This window comes from Pygoscelis adeliae, unplaced genomic scaffold, assembly GCF_000699105.1.
Source record: "Pygoscelis adeliae isolate BGI_AS28 unplaced genomic scaffold, ASM69910v1 Scaffold7, whole genome shotgun sequence".
NCBI lineage: Eukaryota > Metazoa > Chordata > Aves > Sphenisciformes > Spheniscidae > Pygoscelis > Pygoscelis adeliae.
Window position 1 is genome coordinate 1,245,330 of NW_008825268.1, and position 21,023 is coordinate 1,266,352.

The 21,023-nt window shown below is 38.9% G+C and overlaps 1 protein-coding gene across 1 annotated transcript in view; it reads right to left on the reverse strand.

Moving 5' to 3' along the window:
* SPAG16 (sperm associated antigen 16) overlaps positions 1 to 21,023 on the reverse strand; it is a 418,055-nt gene that overhangs the window by 151,938 nt on the left and 245,094 nt on the right. Inside the window, 1 exon segment of the mRNA XM_009329669.1 lies at positions 14,081 to 14,207. Coding sequence (XP_009327944.1) covers positions 14,081 to 14,207 — 127 coding nt within the window.

Below are 21,023 nucleotides of genomic sequence, written 5' to 3' on the forward strand. Positions count from 1 at the left end.
ATGAAGAAAGGCTGAGAGAGTTGGGGCTGTTCAGCCTAGAGAAGAGAAGGCTTTGGGGAGACCTCCTTGCAGCCTATCAGTACTTAAAGGGGGCTTATAAAAAAGATGGCGTCAGACTTTTGAGCAGGGCCTGTTGTGACAGGACGAAGGGGAATGGCTTTAAACTAAAGGGGGGTAGATTTAGACTAGATAGAAGGAAGACATTTTTTACGCTGAGGGTGGTGAAGCACTGGCCCAGGTTGCCCAGAGAGGTGGTGGATGCCCCATCCCTGGAAACATTCCAGGTCAGGTTGGAGGGGGCTCTGAGCAACCTGATCTAGTTGAAGATGTCCCTGCCCATGGCAGGGGGGTTGGACTAGATGACCTTTAGAGGTCCCTTCCAACCCAAACTATTCTATGATTCTATGATTCTATAACATCCATTTTCCAGATTTGGAACGGAAAGATTTTAGAAGGAACCAAATTCACAAAAAAAACCACCCCTAAACCAAAATTATTCAAATATATTACACAGTTTTTCCCAGGATAAAACTGTGTTGTTTTTTTTTTTCTTTTTTTGCATCTTGCATTTCCTATCCTATTTCCTATGAACTTGACATTTTTTTAAATTCAAATTATACTCATTACAAATACGACTGAAGCCTATTAGCACTTTAACTGTGGAAAATGAAATACTTAGGCCCCAAGTTTCTTATGTGAAAAGGTCTCACTTGAAGTTACGCCATAGCCCTTCTGTGTGATGGTGGCATTGCAGGAAGGCCACAGAGACAATCTGGGTGTTGGTGGGAGAAGATGGCTGACAAGGCATGTTCATGAGGTCTCCCAAATGCTGCAGAGCCAGTGAGGGCAGGTCTGTCCATTTCTTACTTAACCAAAGGAGAGAGCATGATGGCCAGGACCAACATGGTTAGGATCATGGTTAAAATATAAACTGTGTGACTGTATGCAAGTTTTCACTAAAGACAGAAGGAAAACAAAAGAAAAATTACAAAAGTCTCTAATTGTCACAATTATAAAGATAAACTTCAAAATAGATGGCAAGTAGAGTTAACACAAGGGCATTTGTCAAAAGGTTGCATACTTCCTGAGGCACAGGCTCTGAGACAGGTAGACATGCCACCTGCATTTCCAAAAAGCATCGAATCCCAGACTCAACTTTCTAGGGTTGCATCTCAACTCGTAAAACCAGTTGCATGCCATTACTGGATGGGGCTGGAAACAGGGGCAGGTTTGGTAGCAGGATTGGGGTAGATCTTGGAGTGCAACGTGCAGAGGGTCCCACCTGGCCTTACTCTAGTCCTGACCACTCCTGTTCTTCTGTGGCTTCTTGCTAAAGAAACTCTTTGTTGCTTTTGCACAAACCTGATATAAAATAGGAGAGATTTAAATGAAAGGAGGACTGTGGCACAGTCATATCAGCATACATCACCGAGGACCTCCTTTCCCATGCTGAGCCGAGCTTGTTCACAGTGGAAAATTGGACCGTTGATATTTATTCTAGTCACCAACAGAGGCAGATTACGTACAAAGGCTTTGTCACATTGCTAAATTTTGCATCTCGCCTATCAGTTTTGTCCCAGTGTTTCCAATCTGTGTGTGATAAATGTCTTCTTTTTGAAAGATTATTGCTTCTCTATAAAACTTTTTTGAGGAGAGAGAGAGGGGAAAGAAACAATCAGCTGAGTAAGGGACTGGCATGTAAAATACTATCATTTGCAAAACACTGGCCTGAAACCCACTTGGAGACAGAGAAGCTGGGCTTGAGCCACAAAAGAGGAAAAACAGGAATGCAATAATTACATATTTATTTTTAGAGAAAATGAAAAGCTAAATAAACGATAAAACCAGTGTTTACCGGCAAATCCTTTCTGTCCTGAAAACCGTGCTGAGTGATGCAGGAACAGTCAGTTCTCAGGGCATCAACTGGTGGTACCTTTTTGGCAGTGTTTCGTTCCTCCTGTGTTGGTGCCAGGACACATTAGGTCCCGAAACAATTAATTTTAGTAGTGCTGCAGCAAAGTATTGCCAGAAATCTGAACTTGAGCGACAACGATGCTGCTGCTGAAGCTTGTTTTTCTGCCCTAGCTCTGAAATCACCTCACAATCAAGAGGGGCTCTGAGATTGCACTCCTGAAAGGAAGCTGATGGACCTCAGCCTGCCAGGAAAGCAGGACACAAAGCATCCAAACATAGCATTTGTGAAGGGATTAGTGCACTCATGATTGGATTTGGCATGAGATAAGTGTGTCTGACTGGGATTTATGGTAGGGATGAGGAATTGCGTGCTGACTGCTTTGATAAATGTGCATCCTTGAGGTATGCCTAATTGTTCTAAGAAAACGAAGGAGATACCATTAAACACAGGAGGAGAAAACACATACAGGAAATTCTGTAAGCGACCCCACAGCACTCTGAGGAGGAGCTTGCCTCCAGATGAAGAGCCTGGGCAAATGTTACAATGCAAGAAAACCTGGCTGTTAACTAGAATGACACAGCAATTCACACCACTGATTGGAATACCGTCCTGTTAGGAAAGTCCAGACCAGCACGGTGACAGAGACAGATCTCTTTTAGTTGCTTCACATAAATTACAGCATGTAATTAGCACTGCCTTGTATTCATTGCTGCAGAGAGGGGACACTTGGGATTCTCAGGGTACCAGCACAGACATTTCTCCATGAAGCGAGTCACTACTAGTTTTGACAATTTCACAGTTACAACGCTGTCACATTACCTCATCTGCAAGACAACAAAAGAACACGCATTCCTATTTCTATAGGCAATATGAAATCCTATCAGGGTAGTCTACTGGAGCAACTTTAAATAGAACTGTACAACACAAATTAGGTGCTGCCTCATTGCTTCTCCTCTCCAATAGCCCATGCTAATGTCTTCCCATGTCCAGATCAATACTGTACAACACCTGAAGCTCCTTCTTAGGACAACTGTCATACATTTTTCATTCCATCTCCACCACTTTAGCAATCAGGTCTATCTCTCATTTGCATCAATTTAATCCTTTCTGCAGAATGAACCCAAAGACATGAGTAGAGAAAAAGATTCCAGAAAGAGAGAATTGAGTATGTTCGTATTTTAGGACTTCAGCTGAATCATCTTTAGGTTATTAGCATAGCACACTGTGAGATGGCAAGATTCTTACTTTTTAAAGTGTTATTTTTTCAAGCCCTAAGCTACAGTCTACATCAACAAGAAGGGTGAAAGGGAAGATGGAAAAGAGGTGAAGTGATATGCCTGCTGCTCATAAGCAAATTCCTGGCTGTGTGAGAAAAAGAAGCATCTCCCAAATTTCATATCAGTTTCATATTAGACCAACCACGCTGCCTCTTAACATAAAACATCCTCAACTGTTTATCACGCTTATAAATATGGAAGCTGAATTCAATTATAATAAAAAATTTGCATTTTGGCCTTGGACCATAAAATGTGAACAACACCTCTCCGTGCTGTTGCCTTGGGGGTATCGGAGCATAGAATTGTTTTAAACCTCTGTCTGTCTGGCAGTTCTCTGTACATTAAACATGTACTACAAAAATTCTATCGTATGGGAAATGTTTGAAGTATGAATTACCACTGCAAACTTTCACCACCCATCGACATTACATGGGGCATCCTGCTCAAAACCAATTTGAGTTTTTCTTCAAAACTAGGACCCTCAACTATTTTGCAGATGACACTTAAAATTGACTACTTAAGCTTTCTTGAAGCAGCAAGAAAATATTTTTTAAGCAAATATCTTGCAAGTTCTGAAATTCTAGTTTTTTGAACACACAGCTGAAGTCATCCCAAAGGCCTGCCTGTTTTTCAATTCAAGCCGTTTCCCAGACAGTATCTCTTTTGCTATTATGACAAGGATGCGTGAACGGGAAGTCTAAAGAAGCCACCCACCGAGGCTGTGGGGAACCAGAATGGGAACAAATCTATACACATGCAGTAGCAGTTAGAAGAGAGTAATCAAAGCAACAGATTGATTCACCACCAGTGTTTTGATTCAGTATTTACCAAACTGGAAAGTTATTTATTGAAAATATATTACTTACTTCACAATGTTATTGTTCATAGAAAGGAAATTGATTTGTAAGGTTTGGGGTTTATTCTTTTTTTTAGTAGATCTTTTTGAGAACGTGTAGCCACAGTCACCATGTCATCAGACTTCTGAAACTTAAGTTCTTACAGCTATGTCTGGGAAGGGACAGTGGAATACATGGCTTGATATATAACAGCTCATGCTTGGAGTAGAGAGTCTAGTGTAATTGAATTTGAAAAGTACAAACCCATCATAGCATATTCTGTGTAGACAAGTGTGTCTGGATGCCTTACTTCAATCTGACAGAACAGCAGCTCTGTACTTAGTAGCACATAAAAACAGCTCATGGGGAATCCAGATAAAAGGAAAGATAACAAACCACCCACTCCTTTTCTTCAGCCTAACATGGTAGAGCATTGTAGGCATGCAGGTGGAGAGGCAGACATGCTGATCCACTAAGAGGACCTTTCATAAAAGGTTCACAGCTATGAACTGCTTTCCTCAATTAATATGTGAGGAAAGAAGATTCCACAATTCATTGTGGAAAGGAAAAAGTGCATTTAAGATGCAATGCCTTTAACTTAAAAGGCTAACAGATTTATCTATTTCTCATACAGCCTGAACAGCATAGTTCTATTACAGCATAGTAATTTTTTCCCCCCACTGCCTCATCAAGAATAGGATTTGGTTCTGAGCAAAAGCAGAAGCTAACTGTAGCAAGCACAACAATTACGATCTAGAGAAAGTGTTTGCAGTTGCTGTGCACAGTAATTCATGAGAGCTCAGTTCCCCAAATGTCTATAAAGCGCACAATATTAGACTACTCCCAGATACCCCTGAGATGTATTTCTTTGATGTACATGCTTATCTGAATTCTGTCTCCCATGATTTAATGAGTTTCTGTGTGCACAGGAATACACATGTTCTACAGGCACAGGAGGTGCTGAATATGGGCAGGTGTTTGCTTAGCAAATTTCCACATCCATGCTTCAAAGTTTGGCCTAGTTTCCGATTAGCTTGCATGTGCAAGCAGTATGGTGATACTGAACTACATTTATAACAGGCTCCAGAACAGGCTGTCTTCATACCTATGAACTATTGCACCAATTAGCTACTTTTGCAGTGATATGTAAGCTAGACATTTTATACGGAAAGACATGTGGCAGAGGGTAAAGTATTTGTAATAGAGCTTTCATCTCAAATGTGTTTCCTTCTCTGGCTTGTCAGGACATGATAGCTAAATTTCAGAGATGATGCAAAAGCTGTGACTGATTTTACTTCACATAACATTATGAGCACCTTCTGAAAAGCCCACAGTACAGAATACAATCAGTATGAAACTCAGTAGTTCTCCATTCAGAGGAAGGTGAACAGTGCCTGGCTATGTACCTTGCTTATGAGTGACTATTTTTTGCTTGTAGATTCCAAACTTTCTATCAGTTCTTAAATCCTCCAGTGTCACCTCTCATTTCTGCTCTGTCAAAGGCGACGTCTTAAGTGGTCTTTCGAAAATTTTCCAGCAAACACCTTTGTGCTTTCCTCCCTGCTACCTTTCACACCTATAAGTATCCATGGGCCAACTTGGCTGACCTCTAAAAATTTCCCTTTACTTCTCATGCCTATAAAAAAGTTGCTAATAAATGGCCTGTGTAGTACAAAGCATTGTTTATGATGTTAAATAATAACATAATGGTTTCACTGAAATTTTGTGCTCTCTGGCTGAAGCCTCTGGCTTCTGCTTTGCTTATCAGCTGTCCAGAGGAGAAGCATGCTATGGCTATGTACCTTCTATCGCTCTTCACATAATGGAGGCCTGGTCTGGGAAGAGAGGTGTTAATATAATATCAACTAAGTAAATTTAGCTATTATTTTTAATTAATTTAGGTATTGTGTGGCCAGTGGTAATCTGGTAGGAACATTATTACACACATACACACGCTAAATTGCTTTTTTACTAATGACTCATTTGTTTTATTCTTGCCTCTTTCAAAAAAGTGATTAAGTTGAAAATGACCTTTTGAAGATTGTACTTTGGACGGATCTTTTCATTTTTAATTACTTACTTTGCTTTAATTGTTACATTAGGAACTATTAAGAAAGCAGCCAGCTTCATAATCAATAATTTAATTAGAGTTTTAGGACCAAGAAGTCAATGCAAATGTTATTCTGCAGTCAGGCCTTTCCCAAAGCCTTTGAAGGAACTTTACTCCCATTTTGTTTCAAAGTGACACTGGCGACATAAAAATTAAGTTCATACTTACTGCAATATATCTTGTACACACTTTATAGATATACACAGGCAGCTGGTAAGAAGTTCAGATTCAGGTCAATCTATTTGCTGCCCAGGCAGGAATACAGCCTGCTTCTCTGAATTCATTTCTAAATAATCAGTGACACAGCCAAATGCCATTACACTGCACGCTCCGACAGAACCCACTCCCTGTATGGCACGCCAGGAACCATGCTATCTAAGGGTTTACTGAAATCTAAACCCAGATTTTTCCCCCGGCTAGAACTTCAAATTTTTTAAAATTATCTATTTATAGCTCTCTAATTACTACTAATATTCTAAGATAACCAGTGGCAACTGAAAATTGATCCACTCTAATTTTACAACTGATGGAGTCCGATTCAATCAGTACTGAATTAATAGCCTTCTCCATTCCACTGTTGCCTCTCTGCCTGCCCTTGCAAGTTTGCAACACATCAGCGTCAGTGATACATCACAGGGAGCTGCCAGTGGAGCTGTGAATTGCATGGCCTGCTGCCTGGAATATGGATGTCCCTCATTTGTAGTTATAGGTATGTGTTTCACATGACTACATCACTCCAAAATGCCTTGCCAGAAGCAACCCCCTAGCTGGTAAGGCATGAGTAAATAGAAACTAGTGCGCTGAGACACACACGGCCAAAAGCACCTCCCCATCATCTGTCGTTAGACTAGGGGGAACCATCCTGGGGAATGCGAGGGAAACACAGCACATGGATGAAAGAGAGCCTTAAACCAGAACAGAAGCTCTGGTGAAAGGCACAAAACCTTGCAGAGGGGTGGCTGCAGTGACCTGCTAGGAGGGAGGGAAGTGGGCAATCAGGTGTGCTGGGTGGTTTGTGAGGCTGGCAGCAAACAGGAATTCAAAGGCAGGTACACCTATAGGTTGCTAGGGAAGGATGAGAGGACTGCTCTGGCCGCGGGAAAGGCAATGATATGATAAAGGAGCCAAGACTCCCTCTAAGACACACAGTGAGTTAAAACCAGACTGGGCTACACTGCAAGAAGCCTTGCCTGAAGGGTGCAAACTTCTAGCTACAGGAGGAAACTCAGGCAGAGCCCCTGGGGAAACCACGACAGTACAGGAATGAAATCATCAGGCTGCAGAGGACCCTGTTGCTCTCTTCTCTGGTAGCAGCTTAAATGACTGTGAACATCATGATGAAAAGGTGTTACTTTAATCTAACTAACTACATCACCGCCAAGATAAAGCCATTTATACCTTTCACATGAATTAGGAGTCAAGATGGATATTAAGCTTTAACATACAGAACTGTCTTGTCTCCTCAAAGACTTCTCCTTGAAATGAAGTAAGAATGTAGGTTTTCAACGTTGTGGAGACAAGGCAGAGGAAGATAACATGTTAAAAGGGGCTGCCTTCCCACTGGCAAAAGGACTCTGACATCCAGTGGACAGGCCCAGGCATGTCAATGAACAGGAACAGCTTAATAAAAGAGTAATTATAACCTCTTAAAGGCCACTAATTCACCTGGAGCTTTGCAGAACAAGGTAACTTGTCTGATCTAAAATGTTTAGAGTCTAATTTAAACCTAGTTTAACAGGGAAAAAAGCCCACGAGATCAACTGATTATACAGTTTGTTAAACTTTGGATTTAATGGTTTGATTTGGGAGCAAAGTCAGGAAGGCAAGAAAAAGGAGGGACAAGTCAGTAATGGCAGGCCAAATGAAAGAGTCATAGTTCCAGTCTGAGGGTTATTCTGGGGACAGCAGCCAAATATAGTTTGAAGGGCAATGATTTTCCTGCCTCTCAGGAAGAAAAGAAACCACAGCAAAACAAGAACACAGGACACTTTCTTGCTTGCATCTGGATCAACTGATCCAAATTGCAGAGTTATATGCTCATTATTTGAAATATTTTATTTTAATCCACCTTTTTCCACAGAAGTTGTTTTGGAGGAAAGTCAGAATGTAGCATTTTTTAAAATGACAGTGACCTTATCAAGTTTTTTTCCAATTATTTTTCAAGGTTAGAAGGAAATGAAGGCATTTTTCCTCAGCCGTATTTTTGGTTTTGAAAAAAATGGCACCAAGTCTCTAGGAAAGCATCCCAAACAGATTTAATATAAACCTCTTCAAGTTTTACTTTTGTCTTTTGTGATATTACTTCTTGGAGAAAACCTCATCTGTATTCATAGCTATTTGTTCCTGATTTCATATTTTACTGTGACTCAAATTCCTTTTCATATTAAGACAGGGGGTTTTAAAATATGAACCCATTATTTACAAATACGTAGAACAGAATCAGGAACTGAAAATTTGTTACACTTCATGCCAGGAACTGAACTTATCCTTGCATGTCCCTTATTTACAGCAAAATAATTCAATTACACTAAGAGATTGGAGTTTGCATGGAAGAGCTCTTCGTCTCCAATACTGACCACTTCAATCTTTGACCTACTTTTGAAAATGATTGACTTGAACCATAAACTGCTTGTCAAAGATTTTTTAAATGACCCATCCTGTCTATCCACTCAGCTCTTGAATTCGCTCCTCAGGAGTTCAAAAGGGTTCAAATAAAACTGACAAATCCAATACCCTGAGGATATTCTGACTGATAATTTTGTGTCTAAGGTGTTTACTGGAGCATAAATCAACTGGACTACACCAAAAAATGTAAAGACGACCAGATCAGCTTTCAAAGTAACTCCCTTTGGCTGCTCTGTGCCTGTCTCATATGCCTGATCCTTAAATACTCTGACATTTTTCCTGAATTTGCCTCGTGAATGCCCACTCCAAATGAACACAGGCATAAAAGCCCCCACCACAGATAGGCAGCACCCCAACAAAAAGCTGGATGTTCCCACATACTTTAAAGCTACTGACAAAAAAGTTCTGACAAAATCCATGTTGAAAAACAAGTAGTCTAAATGGTGATTTATATTTCACTGGAAGAAACAAAAATAGAACAGGTTATTTTAGGGAATTACTAATTTGAAAATTACTGAATTCTGACAAAACCAACACTGAAAAATAAGTGGTCTAAAAGATAATTTCATTAGAAGAAAGAAAAAAGGTTATCTAAGGAAATTACTAGTTTGAAACAATGCCATTAATCAAGTAAGAGTTAACTAGCTTTCAGGCACAATCTAGTCGGAACAGGAACCACAGCAGGGTTGTCCCATGCCACAGACGTCACACGGTGGGGGAAGATGGGCTGTATTGTGAAGGAAAAAATTGCAAGACTGAAGCTTAGATCAGCATCGTTGAAATTATTCTACATCCATATGAAACATATAAGCAGCTAAGCCCTCATAATTAAAATGCCACACCACAGCTGGCAACCTTTGCAGAGAGCTCAAAAACTGGTGTACGTAAGTATTTATTCTCTGGTAGGACACAGTGTGAAAAGCCCTTTTAAATAGCCACTGTCCTTAAATGATCTGTATGCCTTAAATCAGATGCCTTTTGCAAGACCGCAAAAATGCAAATTACACTGCCCCAAATTCTTGGGCATTTACTCTGCTGTTTCTTTGAACTCACAGACAGATCATTTCAGGATCTAAAAGTCTGTGGGGTAGATCATGAAAAGCCAAGAAAGAAAAGTCCCAGGCAGTATCTTACCACCACTACCTGTAACCACTCTGTAGAAAAAGTGTGGTGGGGTTGCTGTAGACCACAGGAAAGATGGTGCCTGACAGCAGGGCTGAGCACCCACTGCCACTTCTCCTACCAGATGGGGCATTCATTTGGGTTTCCCTGCTGTTGCCCAGAGACCTAATTGCATGGAAACTTGAACTCTATCAAACCCTGGCTAACATTCAAAAGCCATTAGCAGAAAATGATAAGCAGACATCATGAGTACAGAAGCCTCAATTTATTAGGAAATAATGCTTTAAAAAAGGCTGTACATTAAGACCCTTTTTTATCCAATGCCACATTTAAAGAAAAAACCCCTGCCCTAAAAGAACACCCAGCTGCCCTTGCTCTTTTCACTGACTACTTCTTCCTACTGTCTTTCTCTGAGTGTAATGTGGCCCTAAGAGTCCAGCCTGCCCTACTATAGAAAGTGTGGCTGTACCACACTCATGAACCATTTCCAGGGGCTAAGAGAGAACCGATTTCTTCATGCCCATGAAGAGTACCCCTGCACGAACCTGAAAGGAGGCTCTGCCTGGATTCCCACTCCCATCCCTCACTTTGGGGCAGGGGGAAACTTTACACCAGTCTTTGAGTATGATGGCCACAGCCAGGTTCTGGCTCAATGAGAATGAGTTATCATTACTGGGAGCTATTTGCTGCTGTTAAGGCAGGATTTTGGACAATCTCATTCTGTTTTTTCCTTTTTCCTCCGAGTCTGGTGCCTGCATTATTAATCAAAGACCACACTACCTTGGAGCTTCTAACTTTTGATTGTGCTGTTCAGCCCACAAATTATTGTCAAGGATAAAATTTGATGCACAGAGCTAGAACTTGCATCTGGTCACTGTTCTGCTGTGCTGTCTTACCCCTATTTAAGTCATCTTTGACCCAAATAGTAAAAAGCTGACATGCTTGATGCCTTCCTGTCTGGATGTCAGGGATATTAGTTTGATAGTGGGCTGGGAATGGGATCCTTTCATTTGTGTTATATGCCAGCAGTCTTCTGCAAAAGGAATGCAGAAAAATAGGGCTTGTCTTAAATGCCTGGGCTACACTGCATAAAGTCAGAAATATATCCTGGATAATTAACAAATTAAACTACAAGCACTTGGATATCAGTGACCAGTAGAGACCAAAATGGACAACAATTATCAAAAAATCTCAAATACTTAGTATTTCACAAAATCAAATAGAAAAATAAATCATTGTATGAATCTAACTTTTTACAGAGCTGTGCATGTGTTGAACTTCATTCACAAGAATAGAATCACTGATGTGAATGGGACTGTCCAGTTAAGTACACACACAAGTCTTCCCAAATCCTTGTCGGACACATTCCTTAGGGCATTACTACTGAATGCTGACTTCTAAATGACAGTCACTGCACAACTTTTTAAAAAATGAAACAGCCAGTTATAGAACCTGACATTTCAAAAATCAAAAAGCAGATGAGATAGTTACTAAATCAATATGTTTCAAGCATGTAGAATGAAAAATGCGAGTACCTTTTTTTCTTCTATTTAATTATTTAAGTGTATAAATATTTGGCATTTTATCTGTCTGAGAAAGAGCAAAGATTCAGCTTGGCTTAAATGTTATCCAGACAAATCTGACTAGCCCTAAGAAATTACTCATCAGAATGTGGGAGATGCAGATGAGTGGCAGACCGCTTATCATGAGAAGAATTAACCCAGGCAGGTGAACTTGTACTCTTGGGGTCTCATGTTCTTTTGCACCTCTCACATTTATCATTGGACACACTTTGCAATTCATGAGTAGAGATGCTCACTCTGATGTGTCAGTGAGAAAATATTCTGGTGAAAAGCCAGAATATGCTTGTCTTTCTATGAAACTGGCATAAAGAGAAATAAATTCTGCAGCTTATCTTGGCATGAAAGCCATCAGCTTTACTGGCAAGAAATTCCTACTAATGAATTGCAGCCTCAGTCTCATACATCGTATCTACTGGGAGTCTGGCATGGTATGAGGATGTATCTTTCCAAATCCAACACCAACTCCGTATTTTCTCCCGGAATGTTTGGAAAGAGCCATAATCATCTTAATACTATTCATCCTTCTGTGTTCTCATTTCCCTATAGGCAATACATATCTTAGTTTTAAAATTACAGTCAATGCGCTGTAGATTTTTCTGAACCATTAGATCTGACCCTATGTTATCCAGAAAAAAAAAAAAAAGTAATGTCATGTGTTTCGAAAGTCTGAAGGCTGCTTTATAGCTTCAGCTTAGTAATTACAAAGATTTATGTTCCATTCTGCCCCAAATCCAGAGCTCATTGTCCATTCAACTTGCACCTCTTTGACTTACAGTTCTCTACATCCATTATGTTTAATAATAAAGAGCTGACTAAAGTTAATGATTGAAGAGCAAGATGTGATTAATAATATGAATCTAATTTAGGAGAAAACAAACTGGAGTATGATTTTCATGTTTCATTAAAACTATCTTAAATGTACTCCTTAATGCTAATTGATCTCACAGAGGTGAGAAAATACTCTGTTCCAAATTAATGGGAGAAAATCATTCATCTTTCTGGAGGGAACATTTAATATCATTCAGTATTTAGAGGGAGATAGCATCTTCACAGTGATTTCACCACTTAAAGTGATGCTTTAATGTGGGCATGTATCTGAAATCTACAAAATTTTCCACTGAACAGGGAAATGATTCAACAGAATAAATACACAACAAGATGCCATATACAATGTTTTCTTTTCATGAAAGGTCTTTCCTATCTTAGCAAAATTACCCAAAGTTGACAAACAGTGCTGGTGAATGAAAATTGCGCAGGCTTTTTCCATAAGTTTACCAAAGAAAAACTCTTTTATAATTCTGTTAATTTGCTATGAACAGGAGATTACTGAGACATTTGCAAGATAAAGTTCCTTGCAGGATTTATTGAAAACAAAACAAAGTAGAAATCTATTTTTCCACCGAGTTTTTCACTTTTGATTGTATTTCAATATTTTTTTCTCTTTTTTAATTATTCATATTTGGATATCAAATATTCTTACAAACCAACGCATTTAATAATGAGTCTTGACTGGCTTCATTTTAACTTGTTGTGCTTTATGCCCAGGATTATTATTAAATGACCTTCTATTCAGTCTGTTTCTATGATCCATAAATAGAAATTGCCTAATGAGCATCTCAAACATTCCACTGTCATTTTCATGTCAGTTTTTCTTATCCTATGTTTGTATAGCTCTGATGACAATACCTATTAATACACAGCAATAGCTCTTTGCCTCCTTCCTCTTAAATCCCTTCCATGAATACAATCTTCTCTATTCCAGGCTGGAATCTTGTATCTTTACACTGTTTGTGAAATGCAAAGTGACCGTAATACCAACCGAAATAGCAACTTGAGAATTTCAGGAGTTGCTCTATGAGAAATACCACAACAACAACAATAATTATTGAATTTTCTGATGAAAGAGAAAAAAAATTCCTCTTGCCTTGTTCTCATCTTCTATTTGAACAGAATTTACATATTTAGTCTGCAAAGCAGCAGGGACAAATACACTCCCCAATGTACTAAATCCATTTATACCTATCCCAAAGAATGAAAGTAGAGAAGAATAAAGGAAGAGATGCAGAGTTTCTGACGCTACCTACAGTGATATGGAGAAAATAATACATATTTCTTGAGAAATCAGCAGTGAGTTCTAGGGGTCGGGGGATCCCTTCTAGAGGAAGAATAAATATATTACTTATATGCAGCTTTTGTTTCTCCTATGGCATTTTCCCCCATTTCCTTTGTACGTAACTTAAAGCACATGCCAGCACTTACAAAAGAAGCCTGACAAAACTGACCTTCAGCTGCTCTGTCTATTGAACTGATACAGCACAGCATCCAGCTGTGCAGTCTGCTAAAACCACCACCACCTAATTAAGTCTACCTGTTTATTCAGTGATCTTGGCGCATGTCCATTTGTTGCACTGTGAGGACTCAGTTACTTCAGATGTAAGGAAAAGTTATATGGTGATAGTTTTGTCAGAAGATAATAGCTGTGTTAGTGAATATTCTATTGCCACATCACCCTTACTTTCCATTTTGATTTTACACTGGCTTTCATTTTTCTTACACCATACATGCCATCACTTTGCTTGAATTCAAGAAAGACCAAGAAAAAGACTACTTACTGTTCTGGCATCCCAGAGAGATAAAGTCTTGTCAGCAGAGCTAGTGAGAACAGTGTTGGAGAACGGAAGAAACTCAATGCTATTGACTGAGTCTTTATGGCCACACATTGTATACCTGCATCTCTCACTGCAAAAGAAAATAACAGAAATACAGCACTTGCCATTCAGGATAATAAGAACAAGAGACAAGTTTAGGTAAATTAGCAACACATTTCATGTATCTTTCCTAGCTAGTCTTTAGAAAAAATGGACATTGACAGGTATTCATCACCCAAGCACCACAGAGAAAATAAAAAACCCAAACCAGTCAGTGTTTGCTTCCCAGTAATGAAGGCTATAGTGGGAAGGTAAAAAGAAATAGAGAAGTGGGTTTTAAAAGATTGAATTGTAAGGAGCAACAATGAAAGCACCACTTTATGTTTTCTGGGTGCATCCTCAAAAACCTTGTTGATGTAGAATTTAAAAGGAACATGGATGAAAAGGTAGTATAGGGACAGCACCATTTCCTTTTTAAAGATATCTTATTCCTTCTTGCTTACAATGTGTCTAAGAAATCTATAGCACCATGCCAACATGCACCTTGAAGAAAGCCAGAGAGTGCTGGCAGCCTGACTTTCTTCTCAAGGTCTGCAGAAAGACTTATAGAAGCTAAGCAATGTCTGGGAGTTCTTCAGAGGGTAAAGTCTTGTCACTGTGGACACCCAAGAGGCCTTTTCGCTGAAGAAGAGAAGCCCCACCAGTAGCCTTTATAAGCTGTAAGTTCTTAAAGCAGATGTGAGAGAACAGAGGTGAACCCCAAGCACCGAAGTCTTTACCATGAACTGACCACAGCTCAGATGGAATTACTCTGTGACATGGTTCTGGAAGTAGTTTCAAGGCTGAAGACTTCCAACTATCCCGCCTTCTCCCAGCTGATAAGCCATGAAGTAATACCCTAGATGTTTTTGTTTTGCTTTCTTATCTCTTAGTAAGTTAATTTCTGAGACAACACTATTGATCCTTCTCAGTTCAGCGTATGAACTTGATACAGATGGAACACAAGAGGGGAAGCTTTTCCAATTGTAAGGAATAGAACACCACCACTATGACACTGCTGTAGAGAATCAGTTCTCTCACAAAACAGCCTGACGTTGGCTATATGACTATGATCTTAGAAAAGCTTTTTGGCTTCTGTTTTGTTTTCTGCATGCACACCAGAGAAGAACGTTCCTTAAACTCGAGTCCAGGAGAAGAGAAGGAAGAGCCCAAGGATGCCTCACCAGGACAACACAGAAGGTAACAAACAAATCTGGGATTATTCAAACTGAACAGAGTGGCAAAAGCTTAACTCCTAAACAAGCATGTCAAGAGGGGAGACAATTGAAATGAACTGGCATTCACCACTCATTATGGCTGTATACAAGAGTCACCCATGCTGATACGGGTTTCAGTCTATGATTTCTTTAGATGTACATGAAGCTTCATGAATTTGCAGTGTTTGTATTGTTATATCCTGTGAAAACATACAGGTAGGTGTGCATGTTATGGAAAAACCTAATCAATTTAAAGTCAGTAGCAGTTCTATCCTCTTTGTTCAGCTGAGTCAAAAATAGCATGAAAAAATAAAAGCCAACAACTCATCATAAATTATTACAGCTTTCAGTGAGAGCTCAGAATGTTACTCCCTGCTCATGTGATTCTGACAGTAGAAACACACCTCCCCTGAGCTGGCTGCTGAATATATCATTGGGGCTTGCAAATTAGATTACTGGGTGGCTCTTAACTGAGAAATGTCTTACAATATTTATTAAGGAAACTGTCAGCAGGGGGAATTAAAGATGTGATTTTTTTTTTTTCTTTTCTTTTCTTCCTGCCTGTATGTCACCAGAAGACTCTCGGAGCTCCTGCAGGTTTTGTATCAACAGCACAGAAGATCAGTATCTGCAGATCAGCTACAGGCCAGTAGAGCTAAAGGGTTTTGATGGACACTACCCCTGATCACTGATCTAACAAAGTGACTTCTCAGACCTATTTTAATGCCTTTCCATTTCCCAGACTGAAATGCATACGCTGTACTGAGCTGAACACCAAGCCTGTCCCCACAGAAGGGATAGTAGAAGGGAGATAAGTTGTTTCTGAGTAGAATATTATCCAGGAAATATATTTCAAAGAAATATTAGACTCCACTGGTATCATTTTACAGAATCTATGTTTTTCTATTATAGATAATACATTATACTATTCAGTATTATCTGTTATATAGACTACATGTGTTATTTTATCACAAGGACTCATTTTAAACTAGTCATAAAGTGTTGTGGCTGTTAGAGCTTGGTGCACAAGATATCTGATATTCATGATCACTTGATATACGACAGTAAAATAACTTCAATAAAATAATTTTTTGTTTCACAGTCTCACAGTAATGTTTTACACCACAGAATATGCCTTTTTCATCTCAGATCATATACTTTTATTTGTGTATAGATATGCCATTTTTTAAAATTGACCAATGATTTCCTGCTTGCCTGTTACACTGTAAGGACTTTGAGTTGCTGAACAGTTTCTGGCAAGCAAAATCCCGCTGTGTATTTTTGTGTGCCCTTATTAGTTTTGAAAACATAGACAACTTTACATACCACAGTGTGACAGTGTTCCACTAGAAGAAAAGGGGATATTTTCCTGTAATAACAGGACGTACGTATGTCCTTTTCAAAGGCAGGGGGAGAACATCATCTTCAACCTACCTAAGGGGGCTTGGGGTGAAAGAATACAGGAAAAGGAAGGAAAGTAAAGAAAAAAATAGTATTTTGTTTGTGAATCACTGACGTAAGATATAGACCACCCCAGGCAGACAGGCTGCAAGAACAGGCTTGTGAGAGATTAATTAGGTGCCAAAGCAAGAAGGCCCATTCAGAATCCCTTAGCAAGGTGAAAATGGACTAAAGTGATGGACCATGACAGCAGCAGAAGGGAAGGAAATGATTTGTACTTTTCCATCAAGAACATAAACACCCAGACCTGATGCAGTTGTCTGTCTCTCTCCTTGCCACTTCCATATCATTGCGTACTGATGAGTGAGCTCTGGCTCTCAAGATTTAATTTACCACTCTGGTAACTGACTGACTGATATTTCTAAGAACCTCCAACTGCTACATAAAATAAACTCATCTTTCCTTCCAGCTGAGATATAATTTCAGCAAGACTGTCTTGTATACAAGATATCTTTTGGTCAGAAAGGGGAACATTTTATTTAGATGTTCTTTTTCCACAAAACGAAGTTGATATTAAGGGTAGAGCATCATCCTGTTTTTCATGGGAGCTCATATTTCTATTCAATGGTTCAAGTGAGGAAAAATTTCTTTACTGAAAGAGTGGTTAAACATTGGAAGAGGCTGCCCAGGGAAGTGGTTGAGTCCCCATCCCTGGAAGTATTTAAAAGACGGGTAGATGAGGCGCTTAGGGACATGGTTTAGTAGGCATGGTGGTGTTGGGTTGACGGTTGGACTCGATGATCTTGGAGGTCTCTTCCAACCTTAATGATTCTATGATTCTAAGTTTATCTACACTAGAATAAATCTGTAGCAACATTCATTATCTAATTTTTTTTTTTTCATTATGAACACATAGCCTCATGGATATAAACTTCACTATCTCTGAACCTTTTAGTTCAGAAGAGAGAGGGAATCATCTATGAATAGTAGGTTAGGCATTTGCAGTACTCTTGTTGTTCACATCCAGAGACAGAGGTCCTGAATAAATGATGACATGGTAGAAATACTGCTCAGTAGTTCAGTACTTTGCAGATTGCATTCTGAACCTCATCTCAGATACCGATTCCAACCCCCGTCCTTTACCCATGTTATTACTACTTTTTCAATGTAAAACATCAGTTAACACATTTTCTTGACTCATGACTAATTATCCTCAGTGTTATGTTTTTCTCTACAAAGTCAATTTCCCTTCCTTTAAATCCAGGTAAGGTAATGACGCCCATCAATAAATCAGCCTTTATTCTACCTCACCAGGTTTCGATTTTTCTTAACAGGTTCAAACAAACATGGACAGACTGCTATAGTTATAAGAAGCACACTTATGCCATGAATGTTGGCATTTAAATTAATCATACCATTATTGATATCACTAGCTCAACAGCGATGGGAAAATCTTACTTGCTCAACTTTTTAGAGACTTCTCTTTTGAAAATCGCATTCCAGAATTGTTCATTCAAATTCAAAAGGGCTTTCAGTAAAACTGTATTGAAAAGAGAAGATATGAAACATTTCCACTCACATAAGACTTGGCTGATTATTAACAGGCTGCTGTCTCTACACTAATGTACAATAGCAGACAAATAATTCACTAGCTAGGTATTTCAACAACTGTACAATAATTTAAAAGAAAATACAGATAGTGAGTAGATTTCTCTTACCCTGTATACTTTCCTATCTGCACAGATGGAGTTAAAACTCAGTAAGGACAACAAGCCGGCATGCCCTGATGGGAACAATCTACAATTGCCTGGTACTTATTTATTGCTAAAGGCTATACAGGGCACAAAACATTGGACAACCTGCAGCGCTCCACACCAGCTTAGCACTCATTTCCAAAGACACACAGCAAACCAGAGCGACAGGTGAGATTACATGTTGCCAATTCGTTTGCTATTTAAAAGTGTTTTTAAAAAAACACCCAACACATGCTTACTAGCAATCCTATGAAAACAGGACAAGCTCTGCCTACTTTCTTGATTTATTTTTTTTTAAAAACATGTGGTTTCTATGTTCAGCTCCAGTTGGAAAAATTGGGGGGGTAGGGGATGATACCATTTCAATCATTAGTTATGTAGTCATAGTTACTTGTTTTATTGCCATGCCATATTAAATATCATTTCAAGCATGGTAATTAAAAGCACCTATACAGCCAATCAAAATTAAAAAGATTTTAAGCATGTACTTTAGAGTCAGTGCCTCTACCAACCATCTTTTTACATGCCTTCCAAAGGAATACATTAAATGCACAAACACTCTCAAACTGTACTCTCTTTCCCACCAACTACTCTCTCAAATCATCCCACGGAACGAACACTAACCTAAACCCTTTCTCATGTCTATTGAATAACATTCTTCTATGTGACCTGCAATCACTAGCAGGTAAAATGTCAATGTAAATTACACCAGAGAGTCACCTGCTATGAAGGTGGACAATAACATTTCTGAGGAAGTTTTGTAAGGTCACACAACAACGAGCCTCCAATCCTGTTACAGTGATATAATTGGAACAGTTAAAAGAAGAATACTTTTAACAAAAACAAATCCTATCGCTTTCCCGTTATATGGCTTTATCTCCAAAATATGTTTAAATTAGGCACAAAACTTTTCTAGCCATGATCAATGGGCAAGTATAGCAAATGGGCTGGCTTAAGACATTAAAATGCCAGTTTGTTTTATGCTGTTATAAATGCATTCTATCATGTCTTTACATTTTATGATGTCTATTTTATTTCTAGGTAGCTTCACATATGACACATCCAATTATTCATGTCAAGAATGTAAAACTACCAGTATTTCAGAAAAAAGTGCCTACCATCATTTATGACAATGATTTCTTTTCTTGACCCATTATTTCACTAAATGTAACACATTTTATAAGACATTGACATGTGGGGACACTTCCTCTATAACATACATTTGTCTCTGAAAATATATATGCCAGCATGATGCTGTCAATATGAGCCACTTCATTCAATTACTATTTATCATCAGTAAAATGAAGCTCTCTTCAAATTGTGAACATTCATTTGTGCCGTCTTTCAAACTACTGTGTGACACTTTGAAAATGAAGTGGTAAAGTATATGCTACTACTGTTTTTGTGAAAATATAAACATTTCTAAAATATTTATAAATTTTTAGAAAGAAAATATAAATTAAATCTTTCTCTGTGTAATTATCTTATTACTGAGCACTCATGGATTATTTTAACCTTTGCAATCTGGGTGCTCTGCAAAACAAAGAGCAATGCCCCAATTTAAAAGAAGCTGTAAGTCAGGGTTTCTCCAGCAAGGGTCAGTTTGCGGAGTTACTCCTGAGTTATTAAATCATGTGAAATCACTTTATATTGTTGGTTTCAGATAATTTTAATTATCACAATTTTTAAATTCACAGTGAGCAGAAGCAGGATTAAGTATTAAACCTTGCTGTCATCACTCGCATCAGAGGCTGCTCTGAGCTTGGCCAGGTAAGGCTGGCTGAATCAACAAGCATGGTGTGTTAAGTCCTGCTCCCACTGAAAGCAACACAAGGTTTGCCACTGATGTCAGTAGGAGCAGGATTAGATCCAGGTTTAATACCACAGGAGCCTGACAGCTCACGCTTTTGGTCTAGTGCACAGTAAATTGAGCATGTAAAAGGAAACTGATCTCTGAAGCGGTATGGGCTTAATTGGTAAGTTCAAGGGTGCAATCCTTTCCCTTCCTCTGTCCTTTTCCTCCTCCTTCTGCCAAAAGCAAAGCAAAGGCTTAGCACCTAGGAAGACTTAGCCAAGGAAGAACGAACCCCAAACATGATGTAAATGTTTTATTAATATTTTCTAGGTATATTAAAAAAACATTACTCATCTGACTCAGCAGGTTTACAAGTCTGCAATAAAATACTGTTGCATCCTTTTCTCAGACCTCCTTGAGAAACATGAGAACTTAGGAGTCATACTCTTAACACATGAAGGTTCTGAAATGGATCAAATTGCTTCTTTTAATTAAAAGGACATAAATCAACTTTAATAGTTACATTTTTGTCTTGCTTGATAAGTTTTGAAAGGCTGCAGCAGTTTATTTTTCAGAGTGCAGATTTGTTCTCTGAAATTTAGCAAAGTTCTCTTCCCCTTACTTTCCAGGAGCTGAACTGAGCACGGCAGCTTTCCTTTAACACCGATTTATAACGACTCAACAAAACCGTCACCAGCCCT